Source organism: Seriola aureovittata, chromosome 11, assembly GCF_021018895.1.
Source record: "Seriola aureovittata isolate HTS-2021-v1 ecotype China chromosome 11, ASM2101889v1, whole genome shotgun sequence".
Lineage (NCBI taxonomy): Eukaryota > Metazoa > Chordata > Actinopteri > Carangiformes > Carangidae > Seriola > Seriola aureovittata.
In genome coordinates, this window is record NC_079374.1 from 10,172,858 (window position 1) to 10,196,244 (window position 23,387).

At 41.2% G+C, this 23,387-nt stretch overlaps 1 protein-coding gene across 2 annotated transcripts; it reads left to right on the forward strand.

Moving 5' to 3' along the window:
* Window positions 1-5,915: 5,915 nt before the first annotated feature.
* On the forward strand, window positions 5,916-22,348 carry aff3 (AF4/FMR2 family, member 3). Of its 2 annotated transcripts, XM_056390280.1 has the most exons (19): window positions 5,916-6,298; window positions 7,956-8,000; window positions 11,843-11,917; window positions 12,292-12,325; window positions 12,449-12,506; window positions 13,788-13,839; window positions 14,259-14,293; window positions 14,471-14,654; window positions 16,945-18,966; window positions 19,115-19,242; window positions 19,377-19,539; window positions 19,629-19,732; window positions 19,889-19,952; window positions 20,429-20,565; window positions 20,655-20,726; window positions 20,844-20,937; window positions 21,059-21,108; window positions 21,211-21,416; window positions 21,582-22,348. In XM_056390280.1, exons 1-19 carry the CDS (start codon window positions 6,227-6,229, stop codon window positions 21,701-21,703), a joined length of 3,717 nt encoding a protein of 1,238 aa, XP_056246255.1. In that variant the 5' UTR covers window positions 5,916-6,226; the 3' UTR covers window positions 21,704-22,348. The 2 variants fall into 2 exon arrangements, with proteins under 2 accessions (XP_056246255.1, XP_056246256.1); XM_056390281.1 differs by lacking the exons at window positions 14,259-14,293; window positions 14,471-14,654 and having other exon boundaries at window positions 5,917-6,298.
* The last annotated feature ends 1,039 nt before the right edge of the window (window positions 22,349-23,387 follow it).

Sequence of the window (23,387 nt, forward strand, 5' to 3'; positions counted from 1 at the left end):
AAAATTGCTGAGCAGATGGAGCACCAGCATCAATAATGACACTATATTTAATAGTGGTTACGTTTTAAAGGACACATTTAACAAATTGTAACACAACAACAGGCAGGAAATTTAGTCAAGACAGTTGGATTTGAGCACTGAGCAACGATTATCTGCTTTATCCAGAAAAGACCTCAGCGATGCTTAAACATCACTGTAATGAGTAGTTACAGCAGAGTGCCCAAGCTGATGAGTGGCCACAAAACGTTAAAAAATATAAATAAGGAAAAAAAGAGGGAAAATGATTAGTGTTTATTTTTAATTTTTCTCAAATTTCTTTTCTTCTAATTTTGAAATATTTGATACTTTCACATCATCAGGCATTTAAATCCATCAAATTAAACAATCTGAGAAGGAAATGTTTGTCCACAGCCACGTTCTGATGAGGGAGAAAGTGAGAAAAGGTTGGGAACCACTGCCCGAGAACACTATCCTTCAAAGTATTGTCTGTAAACCTGCAGCAATATTTCGGCCTGAAGGCGACCTGTTGAGAGAAAACACCCTGGACAGTTAGACGCAGGGACAAACAGACTCTCACTGAGCGGTTAGGGATCAAGCGAGGGGACCAGGGACCTACATGAACAGGAAAACATTCCAGCACAGAGACAGGGCTGGACCACAGTCATCAAGACATTAAAAAGATGATTATTAGTTGATTAATCGACTGGTAAAAATAATAATAAAATAAATAAATAATAGCTACTTTTTTGAAGCAAAAGTGCCAAACATTTGTTGGTCCCATTCTGAAATCTGAATCTTAACTGCTTTTCTTTGATTTATATGACAGTAAATTGAATATATTTGGCTTGTGGACTGTTGGTTGTATGTCATCTTGACCTTAGGAACACTGAGCATTATTATTTTACCGTTTTCTGACTTTTTGTCAAGATATTTTATCAAGAAAATAGCAGATTAATCACATCACATCCACATAGCCTGTCTTCTGTTATGAAAGACATAGTCACAGTGTGTGAATGTGTGTGTGTGTGTGTGTGTGTGTGACAGTGTTAAGAACGTGTTGTCAAACAAGAATACATTATCCAGCCCTCTCATTGCGTTTGTCCTGAGGCAAAAGGGAAAACAGAAAATTTAAGATACATATCACAGTCATGGAGGAAGTGGCAGTTTAGAGGAATACATCTTCACTTCTCCCTTTGTCCACAGGGTGGAGCTCTCTGCACACTGTATATACTGATCTCGTAACGTAAACATCCAGTGTTACATGGATGCTGTCATTGAGCACCTCGAGGTGGCCTATAGCTGTACACAGACTGTAAAGTCAGCAACAAGTCCGTTATTTGCTGTTAATAACCTCTACACCTCACCTCTCCTATATATTCCTCAAGCAGGTCTTTGTAGGTTTATCAGAATGACCTCTCCTGTAGATATCTACTTATTTTCTGGGAAAAGGCCTGAGAAACACCAGGACCAAAATACATTTACAACAACTTATTAACACTTTGATTGGTGTGAAAATTCTTCAGCATGACTTCTTAACATTTAAAATTCCAGATTACTCACTAACGTTTACTGTGGGTTTATTAGAAAGTGAAAAAGCTTTATCATTAATGACTTCATTAACATTCATAACCACAGATGTGTTGGCTTATTAGATGCGTGAGTATTTATAAATGGTTTACCAATCATTTTTTTTGCACCAGCTGGAGGGAACTTTCACAACCTGGCAACCTGAAATTGTTCTTATCAATTAAAAGCTTATAACTGTATATATGAAGCAGCAGCAGAGCCATTAACTATCAATAAAACCATCATTACAGCTTACAAAGCCTTTAGAAAGGGTGCCTTATTGGACAGTCTTACCAATTGTTCACCCTTCTGTCACTACCTGCAGGAATCTGGAATACCCACATGATCTCCATGGCAACCACAGCAAGCTGCAGGGGCAGACAACGCAGCTCATGCCCACTCGCTCTCTCCCATCACCTTTCCATCTCCATCTCTTTAATTTTGCCTCTGTGTGTGAAAGAGGGTGTGTGTGTGTGTGTTGTCAGGAAGGCTGACTCTTGAGGCCAGCCGTGTTCTAAACAGACTGCATCGAGGGACGTCGTGGTGCCTTGGAGGTCTTGTCGCCATGAGTCTGTAACCATGGGTGCTATTCTGTGTGGCTGTGGGGACTGGCCCCAGGCATTTCATATCCCTCCATTCCCAGTTCATCCCTACATTTCCACTCTGTTCCACAGGAAAACACAGTTGTTTCTCTGTGTGCTTTGCTTCTTAGGTTTGTGTAGCGGGCACAGGGAAACAAAGCTTCAGAGGGAGATTGAGAGTTTCTGTAATATCAAGACCAAATGCTGTGAGTAAAGCTAGTCCAGATGTAAGAGCAGATATCCAACCAAATATATTCAGCGGCCTCTGTCTAAGGTACATCTGTATAATCTAATGCAATTCAATACAACTGTTCTGCTACAAAGTCTGTATGATGTCTATTATGTTCCGTTTTTGTTGACATTGTCATAGAGGTGTTAATTATATATATATATATATATATAGAAAATTATAAGTCCAATACAACACCCTGTTTAACTATGACCTCAGCAGTAAACGTAATTGGATTGACACATTTCCAACAATTTCACCAAAAACTGAACTTAATGAACTTTGTAAAGGTAGAATTTATGAGAGAGCTGTTGCACTGAATTGCAATTGACTGTATCAGAGTAACTAATAAAGTGGCTGAGTGTATGTATGTACTGTATGTGTATATGTGTGTATGTGTGTTTGTTTGAGTAACTTACATGTCACAAGCCAAAACACAAATTAAATAAGAGTTAGTTAGAGATGACAGTTCAGTTCATTGACAAGTAGAATTTCATTAATGTTCCCAACGCACCAGCACACGTGGTTCAGAGAAGTGCTTTTTTTTTTTTTTTTAGAGCAGCAACTAATGATTTTTTCTTTTTGTAGTTTGCGATTAATCAATCATTTTCTTTTTTTTATTATTTTTTGGGGCTTTTTATGCCTTTATTGATGGTATAGTAGAGAAACAGGAAATGGGGAGGCAGAGAGGGGGGGATCACATGCAGTAAGGGGCCGTCCGGATTCGAACCGGGGCCGACTGCAGCGAGGACCTTGGCCTCTGCATATGGGGCGTCTGCTCAACCAACTGCGCCACTCGACGCACAATCAATAATTTTCTAAATTATTAAATGAATTGGTTTGTCTATGAAATGTCAAAAAATTGTGATAATGCCCATTGTAATTTCCAAGAGCCCAAGGTTTTCAAATGTCTTGGAAACAAATTGATTATCTAAATAGTTGCCAATTCATTTTCCATTGATCGACTAATTGACTAATCATTAAAACTCTACATTTTTTGCCACTGGAATCGGTGCTTACACTGATCTTACAGACCAGGACCTGAAGGACTGAATACACAAGCATGTAGGCCAGTACAAATAAGGAAGTGCTCCTTCTCACACTATCAGTCATGCATAATATTCAAATTGTACTGACACATCTCAAAACAATAACCTTTGTCTCTCTCCCGCCTCTCCTCACCAAGAGCTTGTTCACTGACACAACAGTTATTGATTTCTTTTAATCACTATTTCATGAACTGCTCTAAAGATTCATCATAACGCACAAAACTGTGATTGGCAACAAGTTATCTATGTTTTTTCAATCATGTTGTTTGTTGATGCTGTGTTCCTGCTATTTCCAATGCCAATGTCTGTAAGAATTTCATGTTTGTCACCGTCCAATGAGAAAGCCTTACCCAGCAAGAACTTCTCTTTTCTAGGGCCATGTATTGACACAATGTCAAAAATCTAAACGAAAAAATATGACAGAGTTTCTATCTTTCTAGTGAGAGCAGGGCAAGTGTTACCGACATTATTTCTCATCATGAAAACCAACACCAAGTCCTTCTTTTTTCTACGTAGCTAATGTTTTTCATGTGTTCAACACCTGGCAGACTAAATGAGTTTCAACATCTGGACTACGCGCTACGCACACAGGCAAACCTCAGATGCTTGGGGCTGCCCCTGTGTTCAGTCTTTGACAGGTGCCATATACAAACAAGGGGCACCCTAGGGTCAGGGGTGTGCAGCCAAAACCCAATTCCAGATTCAGTCAATTTTCTCTCTAAAGAATATGCTGCTGCTTTAAAGGGAACTAAGTGTTTGTAAGGAACATGGCGTCACCCACATGGTTCCAAATATTAATGCAGTCAGTGCTTTAATATATCAAGCTTCTTGTGTCCTTCTCTCTCTCTTCTCTCAGCCTTCCCCATGAGCCTTCTGAGCCAGCTCATATTTTATTATGACAAGGCAAACCCCATGCAACCCAGAGCCACTTCACAGGCCAGAATGCATTAAGCAGAATGATGGATGGACGAGACAAGCACACAATGCCAAGATGGAGGAAGTAGACATGACCAGACATACGTTTTCTGTAACTTAAGTGGGATGTAGCCTCCAGCCAGAGCCAACAATGTTAACTTCGTTACTGATTCATAGTATACATCCAGTCACAAAGCTGTTTAATGTTAGAAGGCCATAAACAATATATTCACCTGAGACATTCATCTAGCGGAGGGGGGAAAGTACAAGAGCAAGACAAATAAATTTAACAAACCTATTCTCGTTAAAACTCAACTCAGGGTCCACTTACCCAATTGTTGTAGAGCATCATATTGTCCTCATGAGCAGACTTAGTTTTCTCATTTACCGTGAAACTGTACACAGATGACCAAACTTTGCATGACCCTGAGTACCTTTGGGACTTCTCATCCTTGTCAACTCAAAAACTAATCCTTGACCTTGGAAACACAAAACTAAACATATATGCGCACACAAAAACCCAGTTAGTGTAACAGAGCAGATCTAGCTAGGCTGGGCAATCAAACTTCACCTAGCTGTGAACAAAAGTCCCGTTATGACTCTGGGATATATTTGTAATAAAGTGTACAAGATGTTTGACTTGGCTTCCCATGAACATATGAAAGCCCTGCATGTTTGCTTTTTTAAGTTTATATTTGATATGTTTACATATTGACACAAAACCATAGAGTATGCAGTATATGTGATGTGTAACGTAGTGTCTTATAAGCCCAAGTGGGTGTTTAACATTTTCAAAAACAATGACTCAATGGTAAAAATTTTCCATAAAAAGTTTGAGTGGTAAATATTACCTTATGCTAGAATAAGGTATGTTTTTTTTTTTTTGCACATAAATAATGATAGTTGATTCATAGTATAGGTAATAAGCCCAAATGAAAAGGTAATCGTTTTCTGAAGATGCAGTTCAGTGTTTAATCAACAATGGCTGCGTTACATGTGAAACGCCACACAAAATTATCTCCGCAGCTCTAACTCTACGGAGCAGTTTAGCATCTTTCATCTGATTATTTTGGTTTTACTTACTGTTTGTTTTCTTACACTCACGGCTCCCATCAACTTCATTTGCAGACACAGAAACTGACAGTTTTCAGTAAAAGCTCTAAAAACTCTACATGAGCAATACACCTAGTACCAAAGAGCAGATGGACAAAGTTAGCTTCTGGTAGCTGCTGAACACTGTGGACAATTACACAGCTAAAGAACCAGATGTTTCCCTCAGGAGTTATTTAGACCAAAATAAAGAAACCAAGAGGGAGAGAAAAAAAACAAGCTTAGATACATTGCATGACCAAAACCATGACCCTTAATGAATGTTAATGTTGCTCACTGTCTCCTACATGTGTAAATAGGCAACTTTTTGATTTACAGATTGTTGCACTGCCCCCAAGTGGCCAATAAAATCAATTACTACTGGTTTAGGGCCCCATAATTCATAGGTACGCCCCTGTGGGTTGGACTGGATGTCATAAACTTAATACATCACAGTCATGCCTCCGGTGTGTTTAGCAGCCACGACTGTGTGACATCCAAATTGCGCATATCAAAAATAAGCAGTAGCCCACTGAGTATATTGTACAGTCACAGTACCACTCTGAGTCGTGATCTCCCTACGTGAGCTGCGTGTGTGTCATCTCTGACGTTATCGAGAAACCGCCTACATCGCCCTCTGTCTCCCTCAGTGACACGGAGACTCCCCAGCAGCTTCGCGGCGGAGCCACGAGTGAGGAGCTGCTCGGTCCGTCAGCGCCAGACACCGCATCTGCCGCGCGTAACTCGAGTCCTCACTGGTATGGACACCGGAGGAAAGCATTGACCATCCAGGAACCATGCCTACTGTCCTCGGTGGCAAAGGAAAACTTTCCATTGTCTGTTTTCTGCTCCGATGCGCATATTCTCAGGTGAGAGGGTGTATGGAGTAAAAAGAACGGAAAGTTGTGATTATTGTTGTGTACGGAACAGTTAGATGGTTCAGCGCTACCAGTTCGTCTTTTCAGTGAGTCTTTCGGTGCTTTTCTTTCACCGTACTAGTGCATATGTAAAGGCATCAATTTATACATAGAGTAGCTTCAGGTTATTTGTAAATAATTACCCTTCTTTTAACTCAATACTTGTGCTCTGATCTTCATAAAGTTTCACTTTGCAGATTAAAAGATTTTCTTTAAAAGCACCCAGCACAGACGGAAATGCTAAATATAAACTGAAAATGAGCATAACTTCAGTAATTGCAGATACTTTAAGAATGCAGCAGGTGGTTGGTCGTGCAGTTGGCTTGCATGCTGCTTGTTGCAGGTGTTATGATGGGTTGTGGTTTGTTTGGCCCTGCGGGATTTCATTCATCTGGGTATTGCACCAGGGCTGCTAGTGGGTATGGACGTGTGAAACACATTGTACGTGGTAATATTCTTACTAATGGGCCCGTAAGTGTAAACTGGGTAAGCCGGCCTGACTTTTGCCTGTGCACCACCACAGGGTGCTAAAATACTGTCTGTGTTTATGTTTTTCATTTAGTGCCAAGGGCCTCATAACCGCCTTGTGGCTGTGATAATTTTCACACATAGAGTTTCCATCCGCAGGCTTAATGTCCAGCCACTCAGACACTGACCTTAGTGAGTCATGCATGCAAGAAGAGGCAGTTTCACACACACACACACACACACACACACATGAATGCACGCTGCACTACAAACATTTTCGACTGTGCATACTCATGCTGCACAGATGGCATCAATGGCAAGAGTGGTGCATAGAGGTTAAGAAGCGAATCACTAAGAATCAAACCCCTGAATGAATGATTGAGGAGCACAGTTAGTGCATTGCTATTGCAATGGTTCAAATTCATTGCAATGGCATGGTTTCCATGCCATTGCAATGAATTTGAATTGTGAGCTGAATTGTGAAAAGGAGAGAAACATGGGGGAGGGCAAAAGATAGTGAGAGAGAGAGAACAGGGTTGCTTAATGTGGATGGAAACAGAAAGTTGCTTGCAACAGTATCAGCATCCGTCTGATCATCTGCAGCTGTGATTTCTGAGATATGAGTCATCAACGTCCCCTCAACTCTCACAATTACTGTTTGTGTGTGTGAGACGGTGAGGTTGACAGTACAGTGCTACACTGCAGTGTGAATGTTAGGACAAAAAATGGCGGGAAGCAGAGTGCAGAAGGTGATATTTTTGTGTGTGTGTGTACTTATGTGTATCTGTCTTTGTGATGTAGACTGAAACATGAAAATTCATATCTTGAGCAATGGCTAATGAAAGAAATGAATGAGTTTATGTACTTTGTATGTGCACAGCTATGTTTGCTGCTGAACGTGTTTAATCGTGTACTAAATCTGAATTTCAAATGAGCTACGAACTGTACCAACTTTGCTGTAATTTTGATGCTCAAATATGGTTTGTGTGCTCACTCAGCAATAACTCTTTTCCAGCTGCTTGCCTAGATGATAAATGAAGCAATCTGTTGCTCTGAAGGGTTACAAACTCCCTCTGATTAGCTGTCAGTCTTAACTTCCTGTGACTTTGTCCTCATTTACTCTACACGTCTGTTCGCACAGGTAACAAGAAGCCAACATAACAGTTGTGCCAAAGATATTCTGGAGGTAAGGAATGACTTTGAATCTTTCTATTTCTTGACTTAAATTATGTTTTTTAAAGTATCCCAATAGGAATAATTGACCTTAACCCTTTGCAACGATGAGCTTCATCCCTCGTTAAGTGTATCAAGTCATATTGTGAATGTTTTGCATTTGATTATGTAGGGTTTGAGTCACTGGAGTCTTCAGATTCAGTAGTTTGATTAGTGTCATTGCTTAGAGGGGAAACACCAGCAATAATGATCTCACATAGGGTTATTTTCATTATCAGTTAATCTGTTGTTTATTTTTTCTGAATAATCAATTAATCATTTACTCTATGAAATGTGAAATATGTCTGACGAACAGTGCAAAAACATCTTAATATCATAATATGTGAGAGGCTGGAATCAGAGACATTATCATGTTTACAATACTATAAAACAGAAAGGCAGCAAATCTTCACACTGGGAAAGATGGAAGCAGAGAATGTATTTTTGCATGAAAAAATTACTTGAATGATTAAATGATGATTATAATATTCACAGATTTATTTTCTGTTAATCGACTAATCAGTTAATTGACGAATCATTTCAGCTCTAACCTCACAGATCTCTTAGTCCCAGTGGTCTTTTAGCATTCATTATAAGTTGGAGGTTTTAAAAAGCAGAGGGCGTCCTGTAACGAGTGTGGGACGGAGAGAAGGAGCAGAGGAGAAGAGTGGGGATACAGAACATGAAGTGGGGAAGGGTGGGAGGCAGATAGCAACACATAATGCTCCACCTGGGAGCCTTGTTGTTGCTGGAGGAGGAAAGGGGTGAGGGCTGGTGCTGTGTCCTTGGTGACTGAGGGAGGAGATAATGAAGTGAAAGGATGAGCAGAGAGAGGAAACACTTGCCCTCCAGGGCTTAATGTAGAGAGTGGGAAGAAAGAGGTGGAGAAGAGGAAGAGAAAAGATTTAGAGTCACCTGCCAGGTTCATTAAAAAGAGTCCTATTATGAACATCTCACAGCAAATAAGTGACTCCCATTTCAGATAAAGAAATAGGTTGACATTTTGGAAAATATTCTTATTAGCTTTGATTTAGACAAGAAGATTGGTCTCTATGGTAAATGCAAAGGTACAAGCAGCAGTCGGTTAGCTTAGCTTAGCATGAAGACTTGAGACAGGGGAAAACAAACTATACTGCACCTGCTGGCTAAAAGGTGATGGTTTATTTCATTTGCACGACAACCATCACCACAGAAAAAAAAATTGTTTTTAGGGAGAGTTTCCAGCCTTTATGCTAAGCTAAGCTAACTGGATAGTGGCTGTGGCCTTACATTGAACAGACAGATATGAGAGAGGTATCGATATTAACTCTCACACACGCACACACACAACAAACCCTCAAACATCAGAGCTGATAAAACATGACCTTTTCCAGAGTTTGCTCACTGTTTCAGCAGTCAAGCAACCTCGTGCTCTCTCTCAATGAATGACTGTTACACACATATACTTTACACAGTGAGCCCCCATGCCTCCACATTATGACACAGCTGAGGAACCAGATCATGCTAAAATGGTAGATGAATAGCACAAAATCAGGCCATTTTGTCAGCAACCACAAGGCCTGGTTTGTCTGAGTGTGGCTGCGGGCAATCTAATCAGCAGAGATGATAATCAGAGCCGGAGCAAAGACAGCGTGCTGTAGATGCAGAGCTCTCTCCATGTGGCTGGTTTCCTCTCCTGCGCCGTGCAGGGAGAACAAATAAGAAATAGGGTTAATCTTTCTTGATAGTCCAGGTGTATAATCATGTGTAATCAACACAGACTCTTTCATCTTTGCTCAGGGTGAGCAGAGACATGTGTGGCATGTGCACACGTATGCACAGAGAGAGAGACAGACACCCAGCTGTGAGTCTCCACCCCATGTATTTGAAATAATTACCTCTGGGTAATTTGCAGTGTTTCATTTATCATGTTTTAGTAAATACTAAACTAAAAAGCTCTTTGAGCACACACACACACCTCTGCTAAGCCTACATTATCCTCCATCACGATTTAATCTGCATCAAAAGCACAAGGTAACAGACAATCACACTGATTGGGAGATGGCGGACATGATTTTTGGTGGGACTACTAAAGATGTAGTAAAAATATATCATGCTGCTGTAGCGAAATACCATCAACTTTTGCAGGGTGGTTATAAACTCTTCAACTGCATGCAAAAGTTGAATAACAACTTTGCTACAGTTACAGCTAACAATAATTGTCATTTTATATGTATGTACTGATTATCTCATTTACTAATTTTTAGTCTGTATGATGTCAAAAAATAATCCTAAATGTCGACATTAGCTGCCTAAACTGTCTTAAAATGCTTGTTTTACATAAGTGGGTTCAGTTAACACTAATAAGAAATTTCAAAAAGCAAGAACATGTTCACATTCAAGATGCTGCAACCAGCAAATGTTTAGTGTTTTTCTTTAATAAATTAGTAAAATAAATAATCAATTACGAAGCTTGTTTGGTAACTGATTAATTCATTTTCTGTGAAATTACTTCTTTAGTCGGCTATTGTTTCACTATTTTTAGTGACTTGAATTATATTGGTCCCCTTTCAGGCCCACATTGGACCGCTCTTTGGCTCTGATAACAGCTGACAGGTCACAGCAGTGACTCAACTAAGGGCAATATCAGTGTTTCCTGCAGCAGCTCAGGGTTGATGGGTGGATGTTTCTTTTAGTTCCTTCCTTCCGAGCTCTTCCTGAAAATGTTCAAACAATTCAATTCTGCAAAGTGATTCATAATTTCCGCCTCTATTGTACACTCTTTAGCTGGCTATAATTGTTACATACAACTGCACTATGATTTTAACTGTTGTACTGGGCACTGATGATTACTTGTTGTGACCCGAGCCGCCTGAGGTCTTTTCACATTCCTCTCCCCTGGGCCGCCCTTCAAGCAGCAAATGTTTTGATGGGGGGTGTCTTATATTCTAGTTCACTGATTGCACACCTTTGAAAATTTCAAGAGAAAAGAGATAAATATTTAATAATGTACTGCTGGAGGCTGCTAAAAAGACTCGTACCAGAAAATGGCAATTACAGGAGAGCCTTACTTTAAATGAATTACAAATTACTATGGACATTTACAAAATGGAGAAGGTAACAGCATGTGTCAATCATAAATTGGAACAATTTGCTTCACACTGGGAAAAATGGGTTAACTACGTACATCTGATTTTATTTTTACAAATGAATGATTATGTTGCAAATAAAAGATCACGCACTAGTTGTACATAATTTTTCCCTTTGTTTTTTCTTTTCTATATGTACCTATGATATAGTAATATTTTGAGACTTGAGCAAATACGAATTTGTGATATTTACATACATATTTACATTTTTATAAATTTTATATTTACATCATATATAATGATACTCAGGTGTATCCTCCTGAAATGGAAAATCATGCATTGCACACTGAGTGATCACAGCCATGTGAATTTTGTGTTTTTGTGAAACATAAACAGATCAAAAAGATCATTGCAAACTGCGATCAATCAAAACAAAATGATTGCACAGAAATCTTGACACCACTACAAAGTACACACTCTGAAGTTACACTAGACACTGAGGCTGACTTCATATTTCCACCCAATCACACTCCCCCTGGTGGGGAGGAACTGTGCTCATAACAAGAGTCAGCTGGCAAAAGAGGCTCTCTGCACTGTATGTGTGTAAATGGGAGAGAAGTTAAATCAAAGAAAAATAAAGGAAGTTCTGATGACGGATTTAGGATGCTTGAGGTTCCTGAATGTGAAGGTAATCACTCACAGTGACCCCTCACAATTCACCTTTGACCCCCCCACTGCTGTTTCACAGGACATGACTCAGTCCTGGCCGTCCCAGCAAGCCTTAGGGGGTGACCAGGCCCAACGAATCCTCTACAGCCCTAAGGTATGTGGGTGTGTTTGTTTATCCCTGATAATTAAAGAGAAACCACCAATTTTACACATTAAAGTTTGAAAATGAAAAAGAAAATCAGGGGGTGTGGAGTTACACAGAGGTGAGCTTACCAGACCTCTGTAGCTCGCTGCTCAGTTCTGCTTGAGGCTAGCAACGCGACTCTACATTAACTGCCAATAGAATAACACACCCAACTCTCCAACCAAGCTGTCAATGGCAGAGTTGCATTGTGGGTAATGGAGGTGGCAGGTTTTTGATGAGGATGAAGGTATGGAATAAAAAAAGGTTGCACTGTAACGGTGCAATGATTGTAACTGTAAGTAAAGATTTTTACACACTGTTTTATGTTCTCCCTCTGTCCTAAGGATGCAAAACAACCAACCACACAACAAAGGCAAAGTAAGTGTTCACTGATTAATGAGTTTGCATATCTGATACGAGCAACATTTTACAACTGCTTCTGTATTAGATGTTTGATATGATTTGTTTTCTGGTATTACATATGTTCTTTCTCTTTGTTAGGTCGGGGGGATGTTCAGCAGCGAATGACCCGTCACCCTCACGTGGCACCGCACAAATCGTAAGTGAGGCATGAGGAAACATGATCCACCAAGAGGTCATCAATCCTGAACTGCAACTGTGGAACACACACAGATGATAAAATACATCACGCACATAACTGATGTGTTCCCCTTAGCAACTTTGGTGAAACTAATTTCTGAACTTCATCTAAACAGCCACAAGGAAAAGCATTAATGACAGGGAGAGTGAAGCAATGTAGATATATAGGGGTCAGTGAGCTAACAGTGTTTCGGGCTATGTAACCTAAGTCAGGTCAAAGGTCAGTTAACAATCCTGAAAGCTGTCAGTGGAGACCGATGTGCTTCTGTTGGTTAACTCTATACATCCTCTTTTTAATGGGAAACACATGTTCAGTAGCATAAGCCAACTGCATGTCTCACCATATCACACAGCCTTTGTTATGTAATACTGCAGTTTTATGACAGTTCACGTTTCCAAAATATTTGGAAAAAGTCTTATTTTCCACAATTTTTGAGAACTGTTAGCATTTAAACTAAAATGTGTCCAGTTACATACATCAGCAAACCAAAAATATCAGCTCAGTAAAGTACATTGGCAATCTTATTCCATTCAATGGACACGTGAGTAAAATTACATTATTTATTTAAGAATGATCAGCAGTATGAACTTTGCGTTTTACTATTAAATTATTGGTCATCTTAACACCTTAAATGCAAAATTGGTTATGGTTTGGAAATGAAATTGTCCTGTGGAAATCTATGTTTTTGAAATATAACTGGTTATGAAGCTTTATCTAAGGTACAAATAAACCATGTGCTACCATATATAAATGTAACAGTGGAGTAGGTGTATAAATAAGCTGCTGTAATAGTGGCTGATCAAACTCAAAAACTTGTTTTTGAAATGAAAGTCATATTTTGATGAAAACTGGGGGATGCACGCATCCAGATACACTGGATTGGTATCATGCTGGTGCTGTGTTTATTAAACAGATAAGGTATAAAGCATGACGTGACCTATCCACATTAAATACAGTCTCTCCATCAATGTCATAAAGATTTTTGTTTTTCTGCTAAAATTTACGATCATTCAGTCATACCATTCCCTGGCATCTTATTACCTTACATAAAAATGATTGCAATGATTTTTTATTCAGCAAGGAGAGAGACCTGGTCAGAGATCAGTGCTCTGTACCAGCTGATGCCCTGAGTTTAAGTATCCGAATCAGTAGTGGTGGAGAAAAAATGGATTAGTGCATCTCTATTGAAAACCCTAAGAACAGTGTGCCCTTTTTCTGACTGTGTTTGTTTGTTTACAGCATGCTTGCTGATGACCTGAAGCTGAGCAGTGATGATGATGACACTCAAAGGGTATGTAACACTCTGCCCCTTTCCCCTGAAACCAAAAAACAAATCACCATGTTTCAAAGTGCTTTCAAGATAATATGCCTTTAGTAGCAGCTGTGTCCTAAGCTGATCCCCATACTATTTTGCATGCTCGAGGAGGCAGACAGTGTGAGAGGGCGGGAAAAGTGTAAGGGAAAGTATAACAAAGACGAATACTGGAGTATTTGGCAGCTCCTATTGGAGGATACCTGTTTTCTGGTAGTGTTTAATGGTGTGCTCACACACCCATATGCAGCTCAAAAGGTATTCAGATAGAATTCTTTTTTGCTGCTAATTATATAAAGACATCAATCAGCAGAGGTAGCAGGTCGAGTGAAGTAAGTTGTTCACTATGCTACTGCTGTGAATCATAACTTTCTGTTTCTTGTTTTGCGTCCTTGAAGGCCATTCATGAGTCAGCTTCCTGGGATAGACACAGGTATTTGATTGTAAAATATTGTGTGCATATTTTTTTCGAGTGTTTGTCTGTAAACATAAGTGAAACCGTGTGTGCCATGAATAGCAACAGTATCTATCTGCCTGTGGATGTGTGCTCTCCTCGGCCGTGTACCTATGCTGACCCCGCTCTGATGTTTGTGTGTGTGTTGACTGACAGCCTGTCAGCACAGCGAGCGCACACACATGGCAGGCGGGTGAGACATTCCAGCTCGGACTCTTCAGGCTCAGACTCCTCTGCCGAGTCAGGCAGCAGTAGCTTTCGTTCCCGGAGCCCGAGCCCAGACGTTCACCCGGATCCTGCATCGCCAGCCAACACACAGCCACTGTGCAGCAACAAGGAGGTACCGAAGCTGAGCCACACAGCCCCCTCTTCTGCTCTCTGTCTTCTCTGTCCATGTCTCGCTTGTCTGTCTCCTCCGTTTGTGTGCCTTCGGGTGAATTCTCTGCAGGGAGTGGTGGCCACGAGGCACTTGACGGCAGGTGTGGGGAGGGACAGAGGAATGAGGAATGTGTATGAGTTTGAGAGGAGGAGGAGGAGGTTGGGGGTTGAAGGCAGGCGTAGCTTTGGGAATTAGTGCCTGGGTGTCATGTCAACAGGCTGAGTCTTAAAGAGGAAAGCCCTCAGGAGGTGGAAGTCATCAGGACTCCAGTTCATGTTGACATCTACAACTAGAGTTACCCTCTTTGTCAAAACATCTCACATGAGAATGAGGCCAGCTTGCATTTCAGTGTCTCAGATAAATATTGAACGGGGGATTTAGTGCTGCAGTGAATGATGGGCTTTTGGTGGTGAAGGGTATTGTGGGGGTTTGTTTGAGACGTGTGCTCGGTGGGGAATGCAAGGGAAACCTGCTTCTCTTTTATGAATGGAAGGCCCTGTAAGACATAGCAGACTGTATCACTAAGCATGCACTACATTGGGCCCCTATCGAGAGGTAGGCAGTGGAGTGTGTGTTTTTTGGAGGGGGAGGGGGAAGGGGTGTACACCATGTGTTTTTCATTTATGTGGAGTGTTTGAGTGTCTCCCAGGGAAGAGATGGGGGTTGGAGTTCTGGACGCAGCAAATCCAGAGTTCCAGGTAGTGAGAGAAAGAGGGAGGGACAGAAAAAAAAGGAGGGAGGGTAACCGAGACGGTACAAGAGATGCAGTGTCTTCTCTGGAAAGAGGGCGAGGGATGTGGGGAAGGAGGGAAGGGGGGTCACTGTTTGACTTGAGGAGTAGAGGTTTAATTTAGCTCCTGGTCAACTAAGAGAGCAAAAGGGAACGCGAGAGAGAAAGAAGTTTGCCCTCCAGCTGTGAGTATCCTCTCTGTTTTTTTTTTGTTTTTTTTTTTTGTTTTTTTTATTTTAGTAAAAACTTCTGTTTCCTCTTGTGTTCTTCACATTCTTACAGTTACCAAGCCAGTTGTTAAACAAACATTAAGTGAGTCATTTGACATAATTGGATGGGGGGTTGAGCTACTGTAAGCACAGATGTGGATTGTTAGACTGTGTAGTAAGAAAGCTATTTGAAGGAGCTTATCACGTCGGTTTAAGTTTTTATTGCACTAAGTTTTTAGACGTGAGTCATGTTCCACATTTTTCATTTTGAGTTTCGCTAGTTTCAACAGCAGCTGAGTCAGTTAAGTGCCGTAAATGTGCTGCATTTTAGATGGCTCTATTGGAATGTGCAGAGGTTGTACTATGTTGGTTAAATGTAATGTTAAGTGACCCTTCATTCTCTGCTTGCACTTCATCTCTTAATTAGTACGTGTACAAGTGGTGAAATGTAACAACGTACTTTTACTCATGCATTGTAAGTGCAATTTGAGGTACTTGTATTTTACTTGAGTGTTTCCTTTTTCTGCTAGACAGACAAACTTCAGTACATTTATATTTAAGAGCTTAACTAGTTACTCCACTAAAATCTTTTAACTTTCAATTTCACTATCAATTTTTTAAATATTGTGCATGTTTCATGCAAAAAATCCCTCTTATCAAGTCATGTTTATATAAATATAATTGAGTCACAACCCGTTATCTTCATGTGAAAAATTCTACCATAGTATGAATATTTTAGCATTTTCCCATGCAGAATTCCTGAAATCAACTCTCAGTGTTGATAATTCTACTACAGAGACTTTCTTGTTCTTAAGATGCAGTCAGATCTTAAGACAGGTTCATTTGGATTAAAATGTGTTGACTTACTTTTACCATACTAACAGATTGTTTTAGGAGCCATAATAGCCAGAACTGTCTTCATAAGACTGGGGCTTTTTTTGAACTACCCAATACTATATGAAGTAGTTGAAATGATCAGATTTTCAACCAGTTGTAGCAGTAAAATGCCACTAACATATTTATACATCAGTAATAATAATCCAGTGATATATTTATAAACAATGAAATGAAACACTGTTCTGTATCTTTACTTTTGATATTTGATAAGTAAGTTTTAATGTGGGACTTGGTAACAGAATACTTCTACATTGTTGTATTATTACTTTAGAAAAGGATCCATGTAGACTTCTTCCACCACTATATGTGTGTATTAAGCCTTTATATTAGCAAAGATTTCATTTTAAATGTATTTAGTTTATTTATGATTACTATTTGTAATTTGTGTCTCTCTCTTTTTCTGTGCTTTCTTTAGAATGATCATCCCTCTGCTGCCCAGTGGCAGTTAGATAAATGGCTGAAGAAGTCCCGCAAAAAATCTGCCAGCAGTGAACAAGATCCTTCCCACAGCGCTACAGGACACCTGTCCTCTCCTCACACCCAGCGAGCCCCATCTCCAGCCAGATCCTGGGACAGCAATCAGGAATACAGCCCTAGTCAAAGCCCTATTCCCAGCCCACAGTTCAATTACAGTAACAACAATAGCCCCCTGCCTAGCCCTGGTTACAGCTACTGCCCTAGCCCCAGCCCATTCCCCAGCACCTGTCCAAGTCCCAGCCCTAGCCCGAGGTACAGCCCAATCCCAAGCCCGGTTCTAAGTGTTTGCCCCAGTCCATTTGGGAGCCCAGGAGGCAGCTGCAGCCCGAGCCCTGTCCCTAGAGACCCTCCAAGAAGCCCAAGTCCCAGCTTATCTCCTCCTTCAAGGGTTCGTCACTACCCTGAGGTTCAGAGTCAGAACCAAACGCAACCTAGCCTAACGACTAATTCACACAGGAAAAGAATTAGGTCAAGGATTCCCCGGTTGCCTAACATCGACACCAAGAACAAGCCCACAAATAGTAGTCATCCTCCGCCAACTCATCAGCACAGGTCCAGGACTCAACCCTCACAGGACCGAGACCAAAGCCAAAGCAAATCCAAGGCCACTGCTGTTTTAAACTCTAACCAGAGTCACAACCACAAATCTAGACCCAAGTCTAACTTTCATCTGAATTCTAAACAGCTCTCAGAGGCTCCCAAAGCCAAACACGCATTAAATTTTGAGCAAATCCAGGGGAGCAGATCCCACCACAGGTCCAACCACAAGCCCAGGCCTCCGTTTCAACCCAGCTCACAACATAGCCCCACAAGAGCAAAGCACTTAGTTCCTGCTAGTCGTGAAACCAATGCCCACAGTACTCATTCCCAATCTACCTCTAAAGCTGCTACTAATTCTGGTAGTGGGTTGAACTCTAGGGCTAGTCCTAGCCTAAAACCTAGGGCCAGGTTGTGGGAGGCTACAGCGTCAACTCCTGTGAATGTTAATCACACAAAATCACAGAAGAAAACCCAAAATAAGGAACAGCAGGTGGACGACAGAGGAGTTCATCTAATCCAAGCAGAGGGGAGAAAGCACGAGAGAAAAGAGGACAGACATAGGGAAAAACAGCAAGGGAAACAGGAAAGAAAGGAAGACAAGAGGCTGGCGGAGGAGCAGCTACTGAGACGTCCCTGGATCCAGAGTTCAGCGGAAGAAGAGGAGGAGGAAGAGGAGGAGGGAGCACTAGAAAGGCAGAGGAGGAGAGAGGAGACAGCAAAAGGGGAAACCAGGAGAAGGAGGGAGCAGCAACACAGACGCGAATGGCAAACAGTCCAGACCAAACAGAGAGTGTCTACCAACACCAAGCGACACCGCCTTCACGAGGACTCACAGCACCAAGGGAGGACAAAAAAGGGAGGGAAAAGTGAGGAGGAGAGAGAGTTACAGCCAGACCCTTCACCTTCGCCATCACATTCCCCAACTCCTCATAGGCCATCCTCCTCATGCTCATCCTCTTCTTCTTCCTCCACAAATTCAGATTCTGAATCTGAACATCAGGCTCCGATCACCAAAGTTCCAGCAGATTCTACCTCCCACAAGAGACTCGCCAGGAGAGGGCAACAAGGCCCAGGCAGACCTGACGCCAGCAGGCCGAAGGTGGTGCACTCCAGAGGACCTATTTCGGCTAATCCAAGTGAGGGGCAGCAGAGTGAGAGGAAGCAAAAACTCTACACCCTAGTCCCTTTTGGGCGAAGTGACCAGGCTACAGTGTCTTCTCAGCGAGGGCTTAGAAATCTGGTGGTGAAGATAGACCTCTGCCTTCTCAAAAGGGTCCCTGACAGCACTACTACTTCCACTGTTAAAAAACCTTTTTCCTCTCCCTCGTCCTCTTCATCAACCAAGGACAAACAAAGAGAGGCTATGAAACACTTGTATACACCGGACACCGGGACAAAAGACAGCAAAAAGAAACGCAAGGTAGACAACACATACTGTATATTTGTGTTTCTTCTCGGTTGAATCTTGAAGTGTCTCTGTACATACTTAAATGCATGAATATGAGGATGAAAGCGTTGATGTAGGCCTGTTCTTCAAAGTGTGCCTATGTCTGTGTGTGTGTTACCAGCTTGAGAATGGCGAGTCACACAGAGAAAGCAAGAGGAGTCTTCCTCATGCAAGTGATCTCTCAGGTTGCACAGAGTCATCAGCTAACACAGCTGAATGCAACATTGTGACTGAGACCACACACAATGGGTAAGAAAACACAATACACACCATTTTGTGTCATATATATTTGTGCAATAATACTGTATGCACAAATATGTGTTTATATATCATATATATGTGTGTTTGCATAAATGCACATGTGGCTATGTGTGTACTTGCAGGTACTTGGAGGAGTATTTAGACAGCAAGAGGCCACTGTCTCCCCTGTCTCCACTGTCCAACAGCCCCGAGTCCACCAAACCTCCCTCCAAAACAAACACCTCAGAGCAGCATCAAATCCACACCAATAAGAACAGAGACAAGAATAGAGATTCTGCTGTAAAGGTACTACAAACGACTGCTTATTGAGATCCAAACTCCATTGGTTGCAACATTTTAGTTTAATACACCTCATTTTAAACCTGTACACTCAGCCCAAGATGGAGGTGGAATGTGTAAAAGTATCAAGACAGCCCCAGCCCTTGTGCGAGTCCTGGGGTCTTACAGGACACAGGGGGACTGTGCCGAACCATGACACGTGAGCAATCATACCTACTTCACACAGTGCATCACTGCACAGCCCACACTTGTTTGTCACATAAAGCCTCATAAAGCCAGTTGTGACTTACTGATAACATAAAACACTTTGACTGTACTGCACTTTATTTTTCTGTATTTTTGTTCATCTTCCTAGTCCACACCATGCTGAGTACTACTTACATGAGGCTAAACGGATGAAGCACCGTGCCGATGCAATGGTTAGTCCTTTTGATTGAATATAAATTGGGATGTTGTACAATTAGTGAAGAGATACTGTGACATTTTGGCAAATACAACCAGTTTAGCAACAGTTTAATCTGTTAAATCTCTCTGTTCAGTAACTATGCAACCAAAACTGAATTTACACAGCACTTCTGTTTCCAGGGAGGATACAGAGAAAGGAACATGCAATATACTGTATGTATATGCTGTATACTTTGTCACGTTGTACTTTGGTCAATCAGAAGGAAAACAAACAAAATAGATTGTTGATGGGTACTGGCCCCATTTCTAATATTAGCACTTTGATGGAGCTACATTAGCCATTTCTCCCCGTGTCCAGTTTTTGTGCTAAGCTAGGCTAAACCTGTCCTGTTGAAGACCTCCCCAGGTAATTCCCACTTGGTTTAGATGCTTAAGACTAAAATATGAAAGTACTCATTTAATATTTACTCCCATCTTTGTTTTTTTTCAGGTGGACAAGCTGGGGAAGGCTGTGAACTACGTTGACGCTGCTCTCTCCTTCATGGAATGTGGGAAAGCAATGGAGGAAGGCCCACTCGAGGCAAAATCTCCATATGCCATGTACTCAGAGACAGTGGAGCTTATAAGGTAAATTAGACATCAGGCAGACATAAAGAAAACAGACACATACATATACATAAACCGCAGCTCCATTGTTAATAGTCCTGTGTCTTAAGGTACGCAATGAGGCTGAAGAGCCACTCTGGCCCTGGGGCAAGACAGGAAGACAAACAGCTGGCGGTTCTGTGGTGCGTACGTCATCTCCTCTGTTTATGCCACATCTATCACCGTGCTGAAGGACCTGCATTTTGAGTATGATTTGTGGTCCATCTCAGTCTCTTTGACTTGCGTTTGTGTGCCCACAGTTTCCGATGCCTTGCCCTACTTTACTGGCAGATGTTTCGCTTAAAGAAGGACCATGCACTGAAATACTCCAAAGTGCTGCTGGACTATTTTAAGGTATATCTAAAAACGACAAGTCCGATTTGCAATTTACACAGAGACATTTACATAGATTTCTGGATGTAATGTGCTGTAAACATCAGAATAACTTTTAGTCCCTTTTACATTGTCATTACAGAGTTCTCCCAAAGTGCCTACTACACCACCCTGTTGGAATGACTCTGGGAAGTAGGTGGATAATAACATAATATTTTAGCCTCTCTGTTTCATCATTTTGTTTCCATTCCATCCATCCATTCATCACTCTGTTGTATGTGTTTTCACTCCCAGGGGTGCAGGAGGACCCCCGTCATCACTCTCACCCAATGCCAAACACCTTGGACGGGGTTCACATGGGGGCAGCACCTCCCCCTCTCTCATAAGCATTCCCCAACGTATCCACCAGATGGCAGCAAATCATCTTAACATAACTAACAGTGTCTTGTACAGCTATGAGTACTGGGAGGTGGCTGACAACCTTGCAAAGGAGAATAAAGGTATGCACTCTCCTCATAGTCACACATATGCATCAGTTGTATATGGTGGGAAAAAGTCTTTGTTAACATATTTACAAGAGAATAAGTCACAAATGTCAAATGTATCTCTTTGACCACCCATGACAGTGAGTTTTTAACAGCATTTTTTCCCCTCTCCCATCACAGAGTTCTTCAATTACTTGAATACTTTGTCTGGGCCACTGACTCTTCACAGCAGCATCGCTCACACAGTCCAATACACCAGACAGGCTCTTCAGTGGATACGCATTAGTGCCAAACTTAACTAAGGAGGGATTTGCCGTTACCTGTTCACTGGATCTCCAGGTCTCATTTAATGTAGAGGAGAGAAAAACTCTATGCAGCTAACAGGGCAGCACGGATGCTATACTGTGCTGTGTGTAATGGAGTTGGATAAAATCCTATGGAGCTTGACATCTGTCATCCTCATAGGATGTCGGGGTGCTCACCATCAGGGCCTTACTCTGTGCAAAGCCTTCTGAAGGTGCAAACTTTGAACATCTCACAGATTTATTACATGCACCTTCTTCCTCATCAATGGATTAATCTGAAGAGTTGTGTGTGGTTTGGATTTGAAGTCTCTAATCATTTGCCAAATGTCCCTTGGATCTTGAAGAACCCGTATACAAAGCCTTTTTTCATAATTTGGAATTCATCGCCATCCAGCGGACTATTTCTCTGGGACTAAAAAAGGAGAAGATGCTACATAGACCAACCAATCATAAACCACTTTCTCCAAAGTACACTTGTTTGCATCTTTCCTTATGAAGGTTTAAATGACTCTTACTTTTAAAATCTCTGATACTTTCATTTTTATGTGTTTTTACTGTGCAATATTTGATGGATTATCAATTTTTAGAAAAAAGGAGAAAATACAAGAGAATAATAAAATGTTGTTGAGTCTAGATGCCAAAATCAAAGGTTGCAAATCTTCTTTTTGGCCCTTTTTGAGTGTGTGGTAATGTAATTGACTGAAAAAATGAAGTTGAAGAGGTCATCCAGATTTCCTCTTGGTAAGTTTATTTTGTTGGGTCTAGTTTAGGAGTATTCATTTTACATTTCCAGCTTCTATGATAGTGCATTTCATTCCATTCCTCACAGACTTATGGGCTTGAGAGAAAAGAAGAAGGTGTACTTGCAGCATGAGTGAAACAGGAAACATAGCATCGCTATCTAGGTGAGGATTACAATCTCGTCTGTGGGTCAAAACATTCTTCAAATCATAAGCCTTTGAAAGCCTTTCCAAATCAACTGGACTACTATCAACTAAACGGTGGGCTTGACAATCATTACTTTCATTCATATTAATTTCTTAAATTACTTGGATCATTTAACAAATAAAAGACATGGGTGGTGCTTGTATTGAACTGCATTAGGTGTAACTAATAAACTGGCAACTGAGAGTAGGCGTACACATACAGTACGCACATTTTTTATACTGTGACTTGCATATAGGCTAATTTCTGATAATTACTCATGAATAAGAATGCCCCATATAAACAGTGATCCTCCAGTGCCTGTAGCAAATGTGGTGTTTACCACATACACAATGCACTTCTTTCTCCCTGAGGTTGGAAATGGTTGACAGTAGTAATCCATCAATATTTTTGAGAAGCTCCATGAGCATCTCACTGAATTAATGCTCTTATTCTCTCATAACTCTGTTGGCAGGATGCTTTTTGAATCAGTCATTCAGGCATTCATGTAGTGATGCATTTGTCTTGGAAACGAAGTGGATCCCATAGATTGCTTCTCTCCTACTCTGGCTTTCTTGCTACCACTGACAAACACACACCCACTAGGCGTGAGTGACTGTGTGTGATTCAGACTCATTAGTCAGTCCAGTTGTGCTCTCTCACACTCTCTCTTTCTCTCTCTCTGACTCTCCATCACTGCAACTACACTTCCTGCTGCACAAACACAGAAGTCACACATGAAACTTCAGCATCCGAT

Excerpts from the sequence above, each read along its gene's own strand:
- aff3 (XM_056390280.1), top strand. The coding sequence starts at position 6,227 with ATGCCTACTGTCCTCGGTGGCAAAGGAAAACTTTCCATTGTCTGTTTT. Across the intron at positions 14,294-14,470 it reads GCTTCCTGGGATAGACACAG|CCTGTCAGCACAGCGAGCGC; the intron begins GTATTTGATTGT and ends GTTGACTGACAG. Across the intron at positions 20,938-21,058 it reads TGCTGCTGGACTATTTTAAG|AGTTCTCCCAAAGTGCCTAC; the intron begins GTATATCTAAAA and ends TTGTCATTACAG.